Here is a 21,471-nt window from a genome sequence, read left to right on the forward strand (position 1 = left end):
TGGAACTGAAAGCTATTCTCAGTGATGGTAATAATTGTCATAAAAACCCGCTAATTCCCTTAAGGGAAGGAAATGTGCCATCCTTATCTGGTCTGGCCTATATGTGACTCCAGACCCACAGCAACGTAGTTGACTCTTAATTGCCTCTGAGGGCAATTAGGGATGAGCAACAAATGCTGACCTTGCCAGCGATGCCCACATCCTATGAAAGAATAATGAAAGAAAACAATGGGGGCTATGGTCATAAACCAAAGTGAATTTCTCTGAGGAACAACCTCTCATGTAGAAGGCTCCATCCTTCCCTGATATTGCTCACTGATCTGGTTGTTGCTTCATGGCTAAAGGGGAGACCATCATTCAGTAGAAATGAAGCAGCTGCTGCACAATCACTTGAGTATTTCAAAAACAGATTAGAGGACGGTATGGGCAAAAATTTGCCCTTGAAGTCAGTCTAACAGACTTTTAACAAAGTGTGAACTTCTCACTTGGTAAAATGCCTATGAGACCTTCAAAGATTGAGAGATATTGGCAGATGTGATTATATCAAGGCAATCATACAGCTTATTAATAAGGTTACGAAACTAAACAAGGTAGAAAGACAGAGTTAACGTTTTGAGTCCAAATGACTCATCTTCAGAGCTAAAGAGAGGTAAAAAACATTTTTACTTTTCTTTAGCTCTGAAGAAGAGTCATGCGGCTCGAAACGTTAACTCTGTCTTTCTCCCCACAGATGCTGTTAGACCTGCTGAGTTTTTCCAACATGTTCTGTTTTTTTTTCAGATTTCCATCATCAACAGTATTTTGCTTTTAAACAAGATAGATTCTTGTTCGGCAAAGGAATCAAAGGCTATCGGAGTTGGGTGGGAATGTGGAAATCGAAACACAAGATCAGCCATGATCTTATTGAATGACGGAGCAGGCTCGAGGGGCCGAATGTTCTACTCCTGTTCCTCTTTCTTACGTTCTTAAACGACACAAAACTCTTTCAATTTGCTTCATGCTGTTAACATTGCAGCCAAGAAGATAAAAACCACAACACCAAGCAGTCAAGTACAACAGGCAAGGAAATAAATTTGGTTCCGAGAAGCAACGATACCATTTAAGTGTTCAGGAAATAAGAAGCACTTACAAACTGTTTGACATGTAAGTGCTTTTTACTTACATGAGGGTTATGAAACTTGTGCTCAGTTACGGGTCTGAGTTATGAGGAAAGGCTGGAGAAATATAGACTTTTCAGTCTGGAAAAGGAGACATGCAGGATGATATTATAACACTAATGTACGATTGTTTAGGGAATGGAAATGTAAACTGGACCATTATTATCAATTATTTGCAAAAGTTGAATAAGAGACATGGGTTCAAAGTAGCTAAAGTTTTCTTATTAATATCCAAAAATACGTCTGCACAAAGAGTGAGCAGTATGTGGAATATGTGGAGGCAAAAACCATGTATTGAGTTGTTCTTTCAGGTATACATGTTAATGACCTGGATTTGGATGTAAAGGACATAATTTCAAAGTTTGCAGTTAATACAAAATTCTGAAATATGGTAAACAATGAGAGGGATAGGGACAGACTTCAGGAAGACAAAGGCAGACTGGTGAAATGGGAAACATGGTGGATGAAGTTTAACACAAAGAAAGTGTGAACTGGGGTACTTTGGTCAGAAAAATATTGAGGAGAACCAATATGAACTGAATGGTATAATTTTAAAGTGGGTGCAGGAATGGAGGCCTGTGGGGTGTTGCACACAAATCTATGAAGGTGACAGGACAAGTTGAGAAGGCCTTTTTTTAAAAAAAAAAGCATATGGAATCCTTATGTTTATTTGGAATAATGTACAAAAGCAAGAATGTTTTGCCAAGTCTTTTTACAACGCTGGTTGCATTCAATTCTGGGCATTACACTTGTGGAAAGATGTCAAGGTCTTGGAGAGAGTGAAAAAGAGATTTACTGGAATGGCACCAGAGATGCAGGACTTTAGTTCCACGAAGAAACTGGGGAAGCTGAGGTTGTTCTTCTTAGATCAGCAAAGGATAAGGGGAGATTTGATAGAGATGTTCAAAATCATGAATGGTTTTGATAGATAAACACGGAGAAACTGTTTCCAGTGGCAGAGCATGTCGATTTAAGGTGATTAGTAAAAGTACCAATGGTGTCTTCCGGTAACATCTCCTCTTACACAGCAAGTTGTTGTGATCTGGAATACACTGACCGAGAGTGGTGGAAACTTTTTCAATAATTCAAAACATTCAAAAGAGAGTTCAATAAATACTGAAAAGCAAATTACACAGCTATGGGGAAAGGGCAAGGATTTGAGAATAATTGGGTAGTTTTACAGTAGTGGCTTCCTACGGTGCTGTCTCATTCTATGATTCAAGAAAAGAGGAAGGCTGGAGGGTCTTTCTGGATGGATAATTTTAAGAGGAGCTGAATTATCTTTCACATCCATAGTTAACTTGTGATTTTGAGAGGCACAACTTTGTATCACAAATACACTCATGTAATTCCACATTATGAAGACATCTCCGAAGCATTGTATTGGTTGAATGTCTGAATTTTACACAAAAACGCACACACTCAATGTGTTATTAGATCTTCTTTTTAAAAAATAGAGCATTTCACCCGATCTTTTTACGGAAAATGTAACTAGCTGTTATGTGCACAAAACAGAATCATGTCCAGGCAAACTGCAATGATGCTGAGTCAAAATCAAACAGCTGACAAAGGGGAAAGAAACTGCAGCCATGGCAAAAAAAGGGATGAATTTTCTGATTAAGTATTAGAGAAGGTTTATGAAGGGAATGAGGCGGATGTTATTTATATGGATTTTAAGAAAGCGTTTGACAAGTTTCCACTTAGAAAGCTGGTTAACAAAATTCAGGCTCATTGAATAGGAGAGTCAGTGTCCAGTTGGATTAAAAAACAAACTGGCTTAAGGACTAAAAACAGCGATGCATGGTAAATAGTTATTTTTCAGACTGACAGATGACAGACATCGGTGTTCCCCAAGGGTCAGTGCTAGGACCCCTGCTGCTTTTTGCTATAGATACATAATTTGGATCTTGTTATATGGAGCAAAATTTCAAATTTGCCAGTGATATCAAATGTGGAGGAGTGGTCAAATAAATAGAATCATTTGTATGAATCTCTTTATTTGACACTCGTCTGCAATAGGGTATAGATAGGTTTGAAGAGAGCAGATAAAGTGGCCGATGGACTTTAATTTAGAAAAGCATGAGGTGATGCATTTTGGCAGGTGGGATAGAGAGAGAGACAATGTAGACTTAATTGTACAGTTCTAAAGAGCGTGCAGGAACAGAGGGATCTGGGAATTCATGTGCATCGATCTTAGATGGTGGCAGGGCTTGCTGAGACAGTGGTTAACAAAGCATATGGGATCTTAGGCTTCATAATTAGAAGCACTGAGTACAAAAGTAGGGAGGTTATGTTGAACCTTTATAAAGCCCCAACTAGAGTAATGCATCCAGTTCTGGTCACCACACTTCAAGAAAGGAGGGAGACAGAAAACAGGAATATATAGAAAATATAATGCTTGTCATTGGGAAAACGCTGGAAGCTATTATTAAGGAGGTGGTAGCATGGTATTTAGAAAACTATAATATAATCTGGCAAAGTCAACATGGTTTTGTGAAAGGGAAATTGTTTTTGACAAATTTATTAGCGTTCTTTGAGGATGTAACAAGCAGAGTGGATAAAGGGAAACCATTAGATGTGGTGTTTTTCAGTTTCCAAAAGGTATTCAATAAGATACCACACAACAAGTTACTGCATAAGTTAAGAGCTCACAGTTTTGAAGACTGGCTAACTAACTAACAGGAAACAGAGAGGCTGGATAAATGGGTCATTTTCAGGTTGGTAAACTGTAACTAGTGGAGTGCCACAGGGATCTATGCCTATGTAACCCAAACCCCTTCTGTGTCCATCCGCATACATTGTTTCACTGTCTCTCTCAATCTATGCTGATTATTTCTCTCTTTTTGTCTTTGCCATTCGACGCTCTCCCTTCCCCCTCCTGTCGCCCAGTCATGCCACCCTTTCATTTATCTGCTCTTGGGCACTCTTACCCCCTCACCCAACCACCACAGTCTCCTTGTGCTCTGTTAGCAGATCATTGACAGCCCCTCTTCACCTTCATCCAAATGCCCCTTCTCACATGAAGAAGGCCTGAACCTTTGACTTCTTTTTGGATTATTTGTGCAATGGCAACTATTAACAAGGCCTTCAGCCACTGTCAATTTCAATATAAGCATGGGAGGACTGGCATTACACCAACTGAGAATAATCAACCAAGATGGTTCTTCAGTTTTTTATTGTTTCAATGAACTCATATAATTTCCACATTGATGAATCCCAATTGCCTTAATGTTATTAAAATGTACCACGGAAACATCACAGTGATGATATCACTAAGTAAACAATTTATACAGATGGGATAAAGTAGAAAATCAAAATAAAAACAAAATAATCGTAGTTTGTCCATTATTTTTAAATATATTTCGATCCATTGTTTTATTCTCTACCTTTAGCCTATTTCCATCCCTGCCCTCCACCCCACCCCCACTAGGGCTATCTGTCCCTTACTCATCCTGCTTTCTACCCTTAATGTCACCATTAGCACATTTCTTAGCTAATATCACCACTGTCAACACCTCTTTGTCCTTTTGTCTATGACATCTTTTGGTTATCTCCACCTATCACTGGCCCTCTATCCAGCTCTACTTGTCCCATCTCCCCCCCCCCCACCCTTAAACTAGCTTATATTTCACTTCTTTTTTTATTTTTCCTTAGTTCTGGTGAAGGGTCATACGGACTCGAAACGTTAACTGTGTTCCTCTCCACAGATGCTGTCAGACCTGCTGAGTTTTTCCAGGTATTTTTGTTTTTGTTTCGGATTTCCAGCATCCGCAGTTTTTTGCTTTTATAATTGTAGTTTGTCTCTTTTTTAAAATAAGGGCACCCAGTGGTGAGATTTCTCTACAAATCTACTCTATTTTTTCTCTTTGAATTTATTTGATTCAATTGTATTTGGTTGCTGTGGAAAACTGCAAGTAAATAAATTTTCTGAAAATCCAATAAACTGTTTTGACAGTCACTCACAGTAAGTCACTCATGGTAAGATGAGCACATACCCATTTTCACATGGAAACCACAGTGCAAGAAACCACTTCAAAGGCCAGATGAAAAGAATGAACATTTCAATCTTTAAGTTCATAGCATCCAAAATATGGAAAAATGCCCATTGATTAGTCTCAATCTCACTGAACATTAAGACTTGGAATGCTTGTTTTTATATAATGTATTTTCCTATTTTTCACAGCTTTTTCCCACCGTTTATAACATTCCTGCCCAACCCGACAGGTTGACTAACTATTCCCAGGTTAAAGTCTAGGCTCTGAAACAGTTTCACAAGATGTGACAAAGGATGACTAGAGATGATCCTCCTCTCAATTCACTCCCTCCTTCCCCTTTCCTAGGAAATACCTCATATTGACTGAGAGCTCTTTTAATGTTATAGTCCAGGGGCTTTTGCACCCGAGTGTTCAGTTAAGGTGTGCTCCAATAAGTATGCTATTCATGGATTACAAAAATATGTGGCTTGAATAACAATTCCAGTACTCTACCTACTTCCCCTTAAATATATCTATGCTCTTTGCTTTAACCACTCTATGTGGTAATGGTTGCACATTCTCGGCAGTTTCTGCATAGTTTCAACTGAATTTCCCATTTATAGTCCCTCGATTGAATTTCCCCTACCAGTGTTAGCGTCTCTATGTCTAATTAATTACTTACTGAAGTCATTTTTTCACAATGAGGCTCCACTCTTTGTATGCTATTTTGCATGCAGTGATGCAATGCTGGACAATTCAATCTGCATTATTCTTTAACAAAGCATGCAGCTAAAGTAAAATATTATTTATAACTGATGGTGCACAGTATTGTGGATAGAATTTAGCCATAATTAATCTCAATGTGCTGTTCGATGTTTAAGATTGCTTGGCAATTAGAAGTCAGCCTTTCCCTGTTTATGCTCAAAAGACTTCCTCCTGTTGACTGAGATGCAGACTTTGTGGTAACAGGTCACAAGAGATTGGTGAAAGAGATCACATTTTATATTTTATAAAGATATGTTAAATAGGAACAGGAGTAAGTCATTCAGCCCATCGAGCCTGTTCTGCTATTTGATACGACCATGGCTGATCATCTACTTCAATGCCTTTTTCCCACACTATTTTCATATCCCTTTATGTTATTGCTATTTAGAAATGTCAATCTCTACTTTAAACATACTCAATGACTGAGCTTCCACGGCCCTCTGGGGTAGAGAATTCCAAGATTCACAACCCTCTGAGTGAAGAAATTTCTTCTCAGCTCGGTCCTAAGTGACTTCAACCCTTATTTTGAAAAGTTCTAGACTCCCTGGAAGTCTGTAATCTCCTTTAAAACAAATATATTGACATAGAGATCAGCTATATTGTACTAAAAACATTGGTCAGCTGTTATTTGACAGTGTTGATCCATGAATAGTCATTACCACAATCTCCTTCTGCTCCCTTGCCAAGCGCACCCTTCCCCTGCCCCCACAAATATAGATGGATGTCAACATTGGTGACAAAACTCCTGATGACCCATTTTGTGTCAAACAAGGCACCTTAATCAACAGACATTTTAATGATTTTTTTTCTCTTTTAAAATGCTAATTCATCCCTTTTTAAAAGGCGCTGGAAGCGAAGTGATACAGAAAGTGGAAATCACCCTTTGTCTGACTCATTGTTTGGTTATATTCACTCAGTGGTGGAACTTGGTGGTTCTTGAAACAGTTGAGGCAGAAGTTCTAAAGCTTTATTTATCACTGATCCTTCTGTAAATAAAAACACTGCAGCATTTTCTCTCATACTTCCCTGTTGTTGATTTAATTGGTGACCTTCATTCCACCCAATTGAGTCTCAAGCTTATTAATCAAAATGAAGAAACAGAACAATGCAGTTTTCTTTCCTGTAAAGGAAGTAGACAGAGTACTGGAAATGTTACTTAAACCTTAATAATCTATGAATAGTAATGAAACTGTACTTAATGGAACATAACTTAACACTCAGGTGCAAAACCCCCTGGGCTATGATATCAAGAGGGCTTTTAGCACAATCATGAAGTTTTTCCAAGGAAAAGGAAGGGGGTAAATTTGGGGGCGAGGCATTTCTGGTCACTCTTAATCACATCTTGAGAATCTGGTTCAGGCCCCAGGACAAAGCAGCCTCCTTGATTGGCATCCCGTTTCCCACTCAGTCCACCGCAGACACATAGAGGCAGTATCTACAAGGTGCACTGCAGCAACTTGCCAAGGCTCCTTTGACAGCACCTTCCAAACCCATGACCTCTACAACTTAGAAGGACGAGAGCTATAGAAGCATGGGACAACTGCACACCATCTAGACTTGGAAATATATTGCCTGTTCCTGTCGCTGGGTCAAAATCCTGGAACTCCCTTCCTAACAGCACTGTGGGTGTACTTACACAAAATGGACTGCAGCAGTGCAAGGAGGCAGCTCACCACCACCTTCTCAAGGGTAATTAAGGATGAGCAATAAATACTGGCGCTGGCCAACGATGCTCAACTCCCATGAAGGAATTTTTTTAAAAGACTCAGGACCTGGGAATAGTTAGCCAACCTGTCAGGTTGGGCAGGAACATTGTGAAATGTGAGGAGGCCTGTGAAAAGGGAAAAATAACATTTTGGAAAATAAGTTCAGATCTGAACGTCCAATGAAATTGAGAGTAATGAATGGGCATTTTTCAGGTCGATAAGCATAATGGAGAAAGGAATAGAATGATATGCTGATAGGGTGAGATTAAAGAGGAGTGGGAGGATAGAACAAACAATGGCATAAGCCAATTAGGGCAAATAACCGGAGATGGTGCTGTAAATTCAATGTAGATACAGTGTGTTTTGAAACATCACTGCATGCTGCTATGCACTGGATACATACATACATACTTCATTTCTATCAGGGAATAAGATCAAATTCTGCTTAAAATATTAAAAACCAAAAACATTGGGGAATGCTTACTGGGACTTTCTTTAACAAATGAAGTCTATAAAAAGAAAACACCAAACACAGAACTAGGGCATGATCTGGTTATGAATGGAATTGGAAGTTTACAGCAACTAACCATAGACGCAGGTGATCAAATACCCCACAGGGAACTGCAGCGAGGATCCCAACAAGAGCAGGGGAATGTCAGCCATGGTATGCAGCTGGTCAGGGTTCAAGGTGTATTTCATGGATGTCAAATTCACATCCCGAAGCGTTTGCTCAGTTGACTTTGGGAGAGGTCGGGGAAGAATTTCACAGTTTTTTTTAAAAAAATGTTGTGCAAAGATAAGGCCAGAGCAAATGGGATGCAGTCTCATGAAAGAGGGAGCTCAGAATACCAAATGCTTCACAAATCAGGCTCGAAACCACAATTGCAAAACGTTTGTCAAAAATACATACCATCTCAACATCCTGTTTCATTTTGATCAGACCCAAAGTACAGAAGATTGTTGAGAAGCTGAACACAGGTACGGGAAGATCAAATCTCTGTGGGACATTCGATTTTGCTAACTCCGGTGCATAAATCAGGTATGAACAAATTGGGTATTTGAGGGCAGTTTAAGACTAGGTCCTGTAAAGAAGCCAAACTTCAGAAGGAAAGCGTGAGTTATCGCAAAGCTCATTCTATACTTTGAATTTTTACTGCAGCGTGCAAGTAAATTCTCATCAAGTGAGAATTTACATAGCATCAAGCAACCTGTAACTTCAGTAACGTCTGTCATTTACTCCCAAGGATACTTTATATTTATGTCCCTTACTCCATATATTTTCTGAAAGCAAGTTATTGTCGATAGGCACTAGCAGTTCCTTTTTTTAAAATTTATTCTTTCAGGGATGTGGGTGTTGTTGTCAAGAACGGCATTCATTGCTCATATTTGAATGGAGTGGTGTGCTAGGCGATTTCAGAGGGTAGTTATGAGTCAACCACACTGCTGTAGGTCTGGAGTCACATGTAGGATGGTAGATTTCCTTCCCTAAAGGACATTAGTGAACTAGTATTTATGATAGTTTCATGGTCACCATTACTCTAATTATTGCGACCATCTCCTGGTTCCTCATCCAAGCAGTTTTTTTTCTGAATGTCAGTCTGGACGATGAATGTTGGCAGCCAAATTAATCCTCTGGAATGTCACTGTCAATCTGAACTCTGTCCTCAGGCATATCATTCAATAAGTGGTCACGCGGTAACAATCAGAATTGTGGATTGCAGATAAATCTTTCACTTCCCCAGCTGGAGATCGTAAAGGCCAGTTGGAGGGGCTTCACTGACATTCTTGGTCCGTTAATGTCATTAAACATTAGGCAGGCTTAAAAGTGGACAAATCTCCAGGTCCAGATGCTGAGGGAGGCAAGGGAGGAGATCACAGGGGCTCTGACCCAAATTTTTAATTCCTCTCTGGCCACGGGGGAGGTGCCAGAGGACTGGAGAACAACTAATTTGGTTCCGCTATTTAAGAAGGGTTGTAGAGATAAGCCAGGGAACTACAGGCCAGTGAGTCTCACGTCAGTGGCAGGGAAACTATTGGAGAAAATTCTGAAGAAGAGAATCTATTTCCACTTGGAGAGGCAAGGTTTGATCAGGGATAGTCAGCATGGCTTTGTCAGAGGGAGGTCATGCTTAACAAATTTGATTGGATTTTTTGAGGAGGTAATCCGGTGTAGATGAGGGTAGTGCAGTTGATGTAGTTTATATTCAGCAAAGCCTTTGACAAGGTCCCACATGGAAGACTTATAAAGAAGATAAATGCATATGGGATACAGGGTAATTTGATAAGGTGGATTCAAAATTGGCTTAGTTGTGGGAGACAGAGGGTGATGATAAAAGGATGCTTTAGTGACTGGAAGTCAGTGGTGTACCACAGGGATCTGTGCTGGGTCCCCTATTATTTGTCATTTATATAAACGATGTAGATGAATATGTGGGGGGTGGGATTAGTAAGTTTGCGGATGACACAAAGATTGGTTGGGTGGTTAACAGTGAGGTTGAGTGTCTTGGACTACAGGAAGATATAGACAGGATGGTCAAATGGGTAGATAAGTGGCAGATGGAATTTAACCCTGAAAAGTGTGAGGTGATACACTTTGGAAGGAGTAATTTGACAAGGAAGTATTCAATGAATGGCATGACATTAGGAAGTTCTGAGGAACAAAGGGACCTTGGCATGTGTGTCCATAGATCTCTGAAGGTGGAGGAGCATGTTAGTGGGGTGGTGAAATAGCCATATGGGGCACTTGCCTTTATCAATTGAGGCACAGATTATAAAAGTAGGGAGGTCATGTTGGAGTTGTATAGAACCTTGGTGAGGCCACAGCTGGAGTACTGTGTGCAGCTCTGGTCGCCACATTATAGGAAGGATGTGATTGCACTGGAGGGGTTGAAGAGGAGATTCATCAGGATGTTGCCTGGGATGAAACATTTAAGTTATGAGGAGAGGTTGGAAAGACTTCAGTTGTTTTCGTTGGAGCAGAGAAGACTGAGGGGCGACCTGATTGAGGTGTACAAGATTATGAGGGGCATGGACCGGGTGGATAGGGAGCAGCTGTTCCCCTTATTTGAAGGATCAGCCACAAGGGGACATAAGTTTAAGGTGAAGGGCAGGAGGCTTAGGGGTGGATATGAGGAAAAACCTTTTTACCCAGAGGGTGGTGACGGTCTGGAATGCGCTGCCTGGGAGGGTGGTGGAGGTGGGTTGCCTCACATCCTTTAACAGAACCTTGATGAGCACTTGGCACGTCATAACATTCAAGGCTAAGGGTCAAGTGCTGGTAAATGGGATTAGGTAGTGAGGTCAGGTGTTTCTCACATGTCGGTGCAGACGCGATGGGCCTCTTCTGCACTCTGTGATTCTGTGATCCCAAGGTGCTACACAGAAGGATTATCAAACAAGGTTAACTCCAAGCCACCATAAGGGTGATATTGAGGCTTGTGACCAAATGTTAGGCTAAAGAGTTGGGTTTTAATGAGCATCTTAAAGGAGCAGAGAGGGGCAGAGTTGCAGAGAAGATTTAGAAGGGAATTTCAGAGCCTAGGGCTCAGGCAATTGAAGGTACAGCTACCAATGGTGCAGCGATTAAATTTGGGGTGTACATCATGCCAGGGTTATAGGAGTGCAGAGATCTTTGCAGGTTGGCAGGCTGGAGAGATTACAAAGCAGAGTTCATTGGAATAGACCAGGGATTATACCCTAGCATTCTGGACCAAACTGGCTCAGTATCACACACTACACTTAGCCAATGAGCCACTGGGATAGCTGTCATTATAGCACTGATATACACCAAGGCTTATATAGGTCCTTCGAGCATTTTTTCCACTGGCTTTTACCAAGCAAACATATCAGGCCACCATTTGCTATTGCACAGAATCTACTGTTAGTTAGACTGATCCTTGCCCATTTATTCACCGTGATACATCAGGTGCGAAATTTTTCAAACTGCGAGCTAACAATGCACAGCAAGATAAACAGGAAACCTGGTACTCGAATGAAAAGGGCAATCAACAAGGAATCTATTTCCTTAACCCAATGAGATTGAAAGATTGCGAAATAAACAGTGGCATGACTGAGAACTTGGGTGAACTCAATGTTAAATCAGGTACAGAAAGAGAAACAAAGGAAGGGAACGAAAGATTGGATTGGATTGGATTGGATTGAGGGAAAAGGCAGACAAAAAGGAAAAGTTGAAGAAGTTTTAGTTTTAAATGTTAAAGATCTGCAACAACAATTAAAACCTGAAGGAATGAGACTTCATACAGTTGTTCATTGCCAGTGTACAAAGCTAACTGCAGTGCAACTTCTGGGTTTCTCCATTTAACCACGTATCTGCCTCCTCGCCTTGCTTTACTATTTGTATATAAACAACTCAATCACCTCATTGTTATTTAGAGGGAAAATTATAGCCAAGGTGTGGTTTCTTAGTTATTGTGCAATCAATTTAGGGGAGGCGGTGGCATTGTGCTGTTGTCACTGGACTGGCAATCCAGAGACCCAGGATAATGCTTAGGGACCGGAGTTCAAATCCCACCACGGCAAATGGTAGAATTTGAATTCAATAAATATCTGGAATTAAAAATCCTGGAACTCTTTCTCTAACTGAAGTGTTTAGATATTCACTTGCGTTGCCATAGCCTCCAGGGCTGTGGGCCAAGTGCTGGAAAATGGGATTAGTGTAGTCAGATCTTTGTTGACCGGTGCGGACACAAGGGGCCAAATGGCTTCCTTCTGTGCTGTAGAAATCTGAGTCTATGAGTACTATGGGTTACCTACGCCCCATGAACTGGACAGTTTAAGAAGGCAGCTCTCCACCACCTTCTCAAGGGCATAGGGATGACAATAAATGCTGGTCTAGCCAGCAACGTTCACATCCCATGAATGAATTTTTAAAAATCTAAATCAGTTACAAAAATAATTTCTGTAATAACAGCACGGTCTTCCTTTGCATAGATGGCACTGGCTTTTATACGTCAAGACAAGTAGGCAATTGCTCGGGAGTTTGCAGGAAGTCCCCATATTGAAAAGTTCAAAACTAATTTGGAAAAGTTCAAATATTGGGGACTTTGTTCCCAAAAAAAGGCAACTATTATACTCTTGATAATGCTATCTTGGCAACTAATGTTTATTCGTTTTCCAGCAAACAAGAATGAACATCAATCTTTACAATTCCTCCAACGTGAATGTCACCTTTCACAACCTGAATATATCGTCACAAGGCAAGTGTATACGTGATGTCCGGGTCACCAAGGTGCTGTTCCCTGTGCTTTACACTGTCCTCTTCATCATTGGTATCATCCTCAACCTCCTGGCAATCAGAATATTTTTGCAAATCCCAAGCAACTCGACCTTCACTGTCCTCCTGAAAAATGTCGTCATTGCCGATTTGCTCATGACCCTAACATTTCCTTTTAAAATACTCAGTGCCAGTCAACTGGCACCCTGGCAGGTGAGGTGGTTTGTATGTCGGTTCTCAGCGGTGATTTTCTACTTCACCATGTACATCAGCATTATACTTCTAGGGCTGATAAGCCTCGATCGCTTCCTCAAAATCACCAGACCTTTCGGCAAATCGTGCATAAGAAGGGTTAGGTTCAGCAAGTTTGTGTCTGTGGCAGTTTGGGCCATCATGTTTCTTCTATCCCTTCCTAACATCATTCTGTCAAACAAAGAGGCCACACCAGACTCAGTGAGGAAGTGCATGGGACTGAAGGGACCGGCTGGTTTGAAGTGGCACGCCATTTTAAACTACATCTGTCAGTTCATCTTCTGGGCAGTGTGTTTACTGATGGTCATGCTTTACGCCATAATAGCCAAGAAAGTCTACGAATCTTTTGTAAGGTCCAAAAGTACAGGCAGTAAGGCTCAGAGAAGGACAAAAGCCAAAGTGTTTATCATCGTGTTAGTCTTCTTCGCCTGCTTTGCGCCGTTTCATTTTGTGAGAGTGCCCTACACACTCAGCCAAGTGGGCAAAGTGAAAGAATGCTGGAAGCAGAACATGCTGTATTATATTAAGGAGATAACACTCTGGTTATGCTCTTCAAACACCTGCCTGGATCCATTCATTTACATTTTCTTGTCCAAGGCATTCAGACGGAAGTTAGTCAAGGGTAATTCAAGCACAGTGACATGTTCAAGAAACACGCAGAACTTGGCAAATGACAATCAAATTACTGAGAGTGCCTTATAGAATGGACTTAATGCTTTTTACTTCATTTAATGGCCTAAGAAGCCACTCAATTCAAGGGAAATTAGGGATGAGCAACAGCGATCCCCTCATCCCATCAATGAATAAAGGAAAAAAAATTCCAATTGTATAAAATTAAGTCTATCATCGCAAGGTAACAGTACTGTAGTTGGAACTGATAGATGGGATCCAATTGTATAATGCTGGATATGAAGAAACTTAATTTTAAAATTCAGACTCTGTATGCACTTTGGAGTCAGGCCACACCTGGGAAACAGAGATCGATTTCAAGCGTGCTCAGTAATTCTTCCTCCCTTAAAGGTCATCCCAATCTGAGGGTGTCATTAGCCAACAACCCATTGCTGTGCTCCACTCGTCAGGCTCTGAATCATAGAAACTACTGCACAGAAGGCAGCCGTTCAGCCCAACATGCCTTTGCGCAGTCTTCACTTGGAGTGATCATGCATAGCGCAATTCCAGAAACTGGAACAGCATACATAAACAATGTCATGTATCAAGGCATCATGTGTATAAAACATCTGGACAACAAGTGAACCAAGTTTATCAAACATTCCCCAACATCCCTGTCAGACTTCCTAATAAATGAAAGATGGTAACTTCTGGCGTGATAGCAGATGCACAGCTGATATATACACACAATCCAACCACAAGATTTAAGTATTTACAATAATCACAAAAAAAAAATCAACTATGTAGGAAATGTTTTAACTTAATCCACAAACAAATCCATTGGATGAGCAACAGCACCAAGATTTGCAAATGCTTTTATGTATTAATATTCATGAATTAAATATCAAGGGTTCGTTGCTAACTAAATATCATTTGGGCTTCATTCTCATGGTTAATGAAACCATCTAAATGCCTTGTTGAGATCATGGCCTTTTCATGCATCTTTTCTCTATGCAAAACATTTGAATGGATTAGATTATTCCACGATATTAAACCTCATATCCAGAGCTCTACAGCATGTAACATCCACTTTACGGCCAATCTCTCCCACGTGGAAAATTGGTACATTTCCTCTGAGCTAACTATGACTAACAACTTTAGCATTGATTTGGCAGCTTTTTGCCAATGGAATGTTGCAAATTGAGATATTTACGCCACAAGAATCAGAGTTCACGAGTTAATTTAAAAAATGGCTGATGGCTATACTTTGGGGTTATTTGGCTTCCTTCAGTTTAAACAGTGTTTTAAGGAAAAGTATAGATTGTGTGCAGTTCATGCGTTACTACAGAATGGTCAAGGAATGACACATAGGGCAGGATTCTTCAGTTAGTGTACGGGGGCAGGCCCGACTCGCTCTCCTCCGCCCACCCAAACAGGTAGTGCGCTACCGCTCACGTCTCATGCTGGGCAGGCCTTAATTGGCCCACCCACATAAAATGGTGGCACAGAGCCGATCGCCGTCTGAAAAATTCAGGCCATAAATTCTTTAGTCAAATCGGCTTACTCAACTGCAGCTCTGCAGGCAGCCCTGGGCCATATGATGTTGAAGTTGTGTTTGTTTCTGTAATCTTCCTTTACAGGAGAAGACGACAAGTAGGATCACCAATTCGTATTCAGCTTGCTACAAATAGCCTGAGTTAACCATATCAGCTCACTATATGATCAAACATATTGAATCAACAGAATATCAATCACAACTGAAGGCTTTTTAAAAACAGGCTAAGTAACTAAAATATTTGCAACCACATGAAGTGGGTGTGGTTAATAATTAAAGCACCAGCAAATTCAGCGGATTTTAAGTGAAGGGAAAGACTGAACTTGACAACATCATGTCTAGAGACCCAATCAACAACACTTTAAAAAAAATTCCACTCCAAATCCAAAGGAGGTTCCTATAATTATTAAACAGTTTTCTATTAAAGCTCAAAATTATTTACATATTTAGCAAATACAACAGATGCAGTAAATACTACTCATCACCCTGATGCTGTAAATACTACTCATCACCCTGATGCTGTAAATACTGCTCATCACCCTGATGCTGTAAATACCGCTCATCACCCTGATGCTGTAAATACCGCTCATCACCCTGATGCAGTAAATACTGCTCTTCAACCTGATGCTGTAAATATTGCTCATCACCCTGATGCTGTAAATACTGCTCATCACCCAGATGCTGTAAATACTGCTCATCACCCTGATGCTATAAATACCGCTCATCACCCTGATGCAGTAAATACCGCTCTTTAGCCTGATGCTGTAAATATCGCTCATCACCCTGATGCAGTATATACCGCTCATCACCCTGATGCAGTATATACTGCTCATCACCCAGATGCAGTAAATATCGCTCATCACCCTGATGCAGTAAATACCGCTCTTCAGCCTGATGCTGTAAATACCGCTCATCACCCTGATGCAGTAAATGCCGCTCATCACCCAGATGCAGTAAATACCGCTCATCACCCTGATGCTGTTATTTATATTTAAAGCAGTGATTTTAATTGCTAAACCTTCAGTGGGTTGTGCCTTCAGCTGCCTAGACTGTAAAGCTCTGGAATGCCTTCCTTAAACCTCTCCAACTCTCTGCCCCTCTTTCCTCCTTTAAGAATTTCCTTAAATCCTACCTCTTTGACCAAGCTTTTAGCCAGCTACGCTAATGTTTGCTTTACGTGGCTCGGTGTCTAATTTGCTTTATGACGCCACTGTGAAGCGCCCTGGAATGATTTATTCCATGAAAGGCCTGTATAAATATAAGCCTTGGTTGCATTATGTTCAGCAAGAACAAGGAAATTTGACAAGGAACATGCAGTTTATAATGTAGACATTTGTAACATCTCGTTATATGTCGTCTCAGGCCTTCTCTATCAAAAGGTATATAACATGCTTTCAGCAATATCAGATGCAATTTGAAAAGCAAGCTGTGATTTCCATTTTAATTGTGATTATCTTTTTTCATCTTGTTTGGTGATAACTCACAATGTTTGATTAATATTTGAATAAAATATAAGGCAAATCTGATCGGTTTAATTTCTTTCCAATTTTCTGCTTAACGCAGCTGCTGGTCGAAAATAAAGCCTCAATGTTTAACCCAGCCATGTGCTATTTGGAATACGTAGTAAAATCTGAGCCACCCAAAAAAGGTTACCCATCTGCTCCCATTCTATTGAATCCAGGGAGACACTTCAAATATCTTTGGCAGCCTTTTGTCTTGGGAGACAATTGTTTGTGCCTTGGCAATCGACTCAGTGTTAAGCGTTACCTGGTGTGGCTCAGGAGCACCACTTTGGCATGGCAAGTGGCAGAGGAAGATAGTGGACTGAGAAGGTGCATGATTTGCTGGCCTCTGTTTCCTCTGGGCCCCCTTTTCTGCCAGCTGAGTTTTCCATTTTGCCTCACCTCTTCCAATGCCCCCTCAAAGACCATCAACCTCCAGAAGGCAAGGCCGCCATCAGCTGTCTCACATCACATATGGGACATGGAATTCATTTCCCCTTCTCCTCTTTTGGGTCCCTCCCTGCCAAGCCAGTCACAGCCAAAGGCTCCTGCCAATGTCACCGGAGGCCACTAGGCGGTATAAGTCTGTCTCCCAAACTTTCTTTCCGGTTTAGTGTCAATTGTTACCCTTCAAGTGAGTTGCTAAACTGAGATCCCGTCTGCCTGTTTTGATGGTTAAACGTCCCTTGATGATGTTTGAAGAAAAACAGGGAATTCCCACCATGGGTCTAATCAAAATTCCTCTCGGACAACATCAAAAACAGATCAACTCGCTACTACACTCAGTGCTGTCCACGTAATCTTGCCATCTGCAAAATTACTGCCATGTTTAACCATATAAGAGCTAATGTTACAATAATGTTCAAACAACTTGATCAGACATCATGCCGATGTGATAAAGCATTTATAAATGTGACAAGGTGTTTTATAAGTGCAAGTGCCCTCTCCAAGCCATCCTTCACCAGTGATGAAATACACACATCAGCAAAACTAATTTCACCTTCTACAGATCATGCTCTTCGCAGAGGAGTCATCATAGAAATTGCCAAAACTTGTTACAATCAAACTCGAAAAAATATCATTTTCTTTCACCCACCATAAAAATTGCAGTACAGTGTGAAAAGAAAACTTGCAACTCTATTTATAATCTCTCTCATTTTCCACCCCCTCCCACACCCCCCCTTGAGGTTTTCAGGCCATTACATATTTTTTTCTTTACTCTTTCATGGGATGTGGACATCACTGGCAAGGCCACCACTTGTTGCCCATCCTTAATTGCCCTTGAACTGAGTTTCAGAGCCCGACCATTTCAGAGGGCAGTTAAGAATCAACCGCATTGCTGTGGATCTGGAGTCACCTGTTGGCCAGACCAGGGAAGGATGTCCTAAAGGACATCAGTGAACCAGTTGGGGTTTTCTCACGATCACCATTACTGAGACTAGTTTCATGTTCCAGGTTTATTAATTGAATTTAAATTCCACCAGCAGCTGTGGCGGGATTTGAACCCATGCCCTTGCAGCAATAACCTGGGCCTCTTCGCCACTGTCTCCCCCAACATAGTTAACCAGCAAATAAAAAGGATGAATGGGTGTGTTTCTGAGTATCACACACGTGGGTGCGGAATGCAAACGTGTACGAGACATTGGTTGGGCTATAATTAACAGCAAGGTGTGCATTTCTGAGCACCTCACTTCAGTAAAGGTAATGACACCATGGGGAAAAAGTGAATGTGGATTAACTAAGATGAGACCAGGAATGAAAGGCTCTAAAACCTACAACTGTGATTGCTTGAGCAGAGATGAATAATAAAAATATTCAAAATTAGAGCAGTAAAACTGTGAAGAAATATTTCTAATGCTCAGCGATTTGCAAAATAGACACAGAGAATCAGCATTGGAAGTATCTAGGGTGGGAAAACGTCCCTGTATTTTCAGGTTGAGAGTCATCTTCACAGTAAGGGAGCTGAAATGGAAAACCTAGCACAAACACAGCAAGAAAAATTACAACAGGGGTAAATGTGGGGGTTGGGCTCCATGATTACTTCTGTATGGTGCCCTGAAGATTTAACTCCCTGCCTTGCAGGTAAATTTAAAAATTATAACCGAGAAGAAACAGACCTTCAGGCCCAATAGGTCTACGTCAGTGTTAATGCTCCACATGAGCCTCCTCCCTCAGTAAAGGGGTTTCTGCTGAATTTCCCATAAGGGTGATAAAGTCAATGTGGCACAGAAGGATACCGTCTCATACTGACATCACTGTTCTAAGATGCCCATGTCTACTTTAACAAATTTTCATAATTTTAAAGGCCTCTATTAGGTTACCCCTCAGCCTTCCCTTTTCTGGAGAAAAATCCTCCAACCTGCTCCATCTTTCCTGACACTTATAACCTCTCAGTTCTGACATCATCTCCGTAAATTTTTACTTGCACCTTCTGCAGTGCCACTAGATCCATTTCCCAAATACTGAATCCTGGTGCCAGTCGTTAAGTTGCGGTATTTCAGTGTGCCAAGTGTGGAAATAATAAATACAAAAGCTTGGCATCTTCCAGTGGATGTTGGTGCCAGTGGCCATTTTTCTCTGCTGGCTTTACCTGAAATCCATTAAAATCATTTTTTTTTATCCCTCTTAGCCCCACAGAAGCAGGGCAACAAAAAATTAATTCAAACTCCGAATGCTCCTCTCCACGGAAATCTCCCCTGACGCACGTTGTGCTTCAGTTATACGCCCCAATCTGTGGGGATCAATCCTGATTCATCCCGGTCTGTTTGAATTAGCAGCGCAATAGTGATTGGTCAGTCATCAGCAAGAACTGACAGCATTTAACACAAAAGCCAACACAGCCAGTTGAAAGTGCTCAGCTCTTCAAGGCACCGATCACATGACTCTATCATTAAAAAGGACTGTTGGGGACTTTCCTCACTAAAAACTACTACTACCTAAAAAAGGTTTGTGGCGGTGAAGGTCTTGTTGCACTTGAATAAGCTTTTATTTAGAAATTTAACTCCAAACCCAATCTACACAGTTTCAGTCTGCTCCTATTGTCATGATAATGAAGGAAAAAAACACCGAATTGCATGTGGAAATATTGAACTTAAAAAATAAGACCTGAGTTTTTTAAAAAATGCACACAAGCCACTATCTGGAATGCTGCAGGGTGACTCCCTAAGAGGTAATGGAACCCCACCCTGTTGCCAGACAAGGTACTTCTAAAGTCATCCAGGAACTAATTGCTCCCTCCAGTAGAGGCAATGGGACATAATGGGAGATGAATATCATCTCATCGAGAAATCCTGTGAACAATTCCCAGACAGATCTGTGAATTCGCTTCCCACTCAGAATATACAAAGAAGGGATTTAAAGTGAGCTGAAAAGCTGCCCCGGTGTCCGTCTCTTGGTAGGTGTTCCGAGAGAGCAAATGCTGGAAGTTTGACTCAGAAGTAACAGCTACACACAGAACCCCTGGCAATTGCCATTTTGCCGGTATCCCGGTCTCTCTCTCTACCGAAATCAGCACTATTAGAACCTTGAAACCGGCTATTCATCCGTCGAAGTTAACACCACTGGAACATCAAAACCAACCATCCACCTACCTAAGTCAATTCTACTGGAATGTCGAATTGCAATGTTCAATCACTTACTCCCCACAAGGACTGTTCCGTATACCTTTTCTTAAAATAAATATGTATATATTCACTTACTTCAGGCTAAATTCTTACTTTAAATCTGTATGGCCATATATGCATGCGTATTATCCTTTCTTGCCTTTAACAGTTAATAAACTTACTGGGGAGAATTTTCTCCCCGTCAGAGGGGGCTGAGCAGGAGGGGGCGGGCTCGCAGCCAATCACCGCCTACCATCGGCTGGGCACCGCCATTTTACGTGGGCAGCCCAATTAAGGCTCGCCCAGTGTGACGCGCACCTGGAAGCGCTCCCTGTGCGGGCAGGGGGAGTAGGTCAAGTCGGGGCCTGCACTCTTTTGCGCATGCACGTGAAAACGCACAGAAACCTCCCTGAGGCACGGAGCTGCCTCGCAGTGTTTCATTTTATTATGCAAAATTTAAATTAAAAAATTTTTTTCAGATATGTACCCCCCCCCCCCCCCCCCCATGTGACAGTGTCACATGAGCTGGGACATGTCAATGAATTTTAATGAAAAAAATTTATTTGATTTATAAATCCTTCATGGATGAGGTTTCATAAAAATGTGAAGGCCGCCTGGGTTCTTTGCCTGCCCGCCAACCTTAAGGTTGGGCAGGTAGCTCCATTAATTCTCTTAATTAGTTTTTAAATGGCCTTAACAGGCCTTTGACAGCTCGGTGGGCACGCAGACAACTCTGGTGCGTGCCTGCTGAACTGAAAATCGGAATGACGCGCGGTGACTTCGGGACACACGCCCAACGTCACCGTGCGTCATTTTACGCGTCGGCGGGTGGAGCCCAGCCCCACACGCTACTCTTACCTTTAACTCAAGGAAGTCTGATCAATTTGGCTCCTTAAAAACCAGAACAATTGGGCCTGGGAGAAAGGTATCACTTTTGGATTAAATATTCTTGTGACCACCAGAACAGGGAGGGGGGTGGTGGGGGGGGGTGGAGCATCTGAATAAAAACAGGGAGCCAATTCATCCCTCCTCACCCAGGTCATAACAATTTGGAGGTGTCCCAGCGAGATGGTGACAAATTGAGGGGTCTCACCTGGGTCAACAGCTTTGGGGAAC

General features: G+C 41.4%; 2 protein-coding genes across 2 annotated transcripts in view; one reads left to right on the forward strand and one right to left on the reverse strand.

Moving 5' to 3' along the window:
* The window catches only part of LOC121270800 (mediator of RNA polymerase II transcription subunit 12-like protein), a 604,195-nt gene that overhangs the window by 214,910 nt on the left and 367,814 nt on the right, over nucleotides 1-21,471 (reverse strand). The gene's annotated exons all lie outside the window — the stretch shown is intronic.
* Nucleotides 8,547-16,772, forward strand: LOC121270817 (P2Y purinoceptor 13-like). Its single transcript, XM_041176277.1, has 2 exons — nucleotides 8,547-8,641; nucleotides 12,740-16,772. The coding sequence occupies exon 2, from the start codon at nucleotides 12,749-12,751 to the stop codon at nucleotides 13,787-13,789; it is 1,041 nt and encodes a 346-aa protein (XP_041032211.1). The 5' UTR covers nucleotides 8,547-8,641; nucleotides 12,740-12,748; the 3' UTR covers nucleotides 13,790-16,772.

Source organism: Carcharodon carcharias, chromosome 2, assembly GCF_017639515.1.
Source record: "Carcharodon carcharias isolate sCarCar2 chromosome 2, sCarCar2.pri, whole genome shotgun sequence".
Lineage (NCBI taxonomy): Eukaryota > Metazoa > Chordata > Chondrichthyes > Lamniformes > Lamnidae > Carcharodon > Carcharodon carcharias.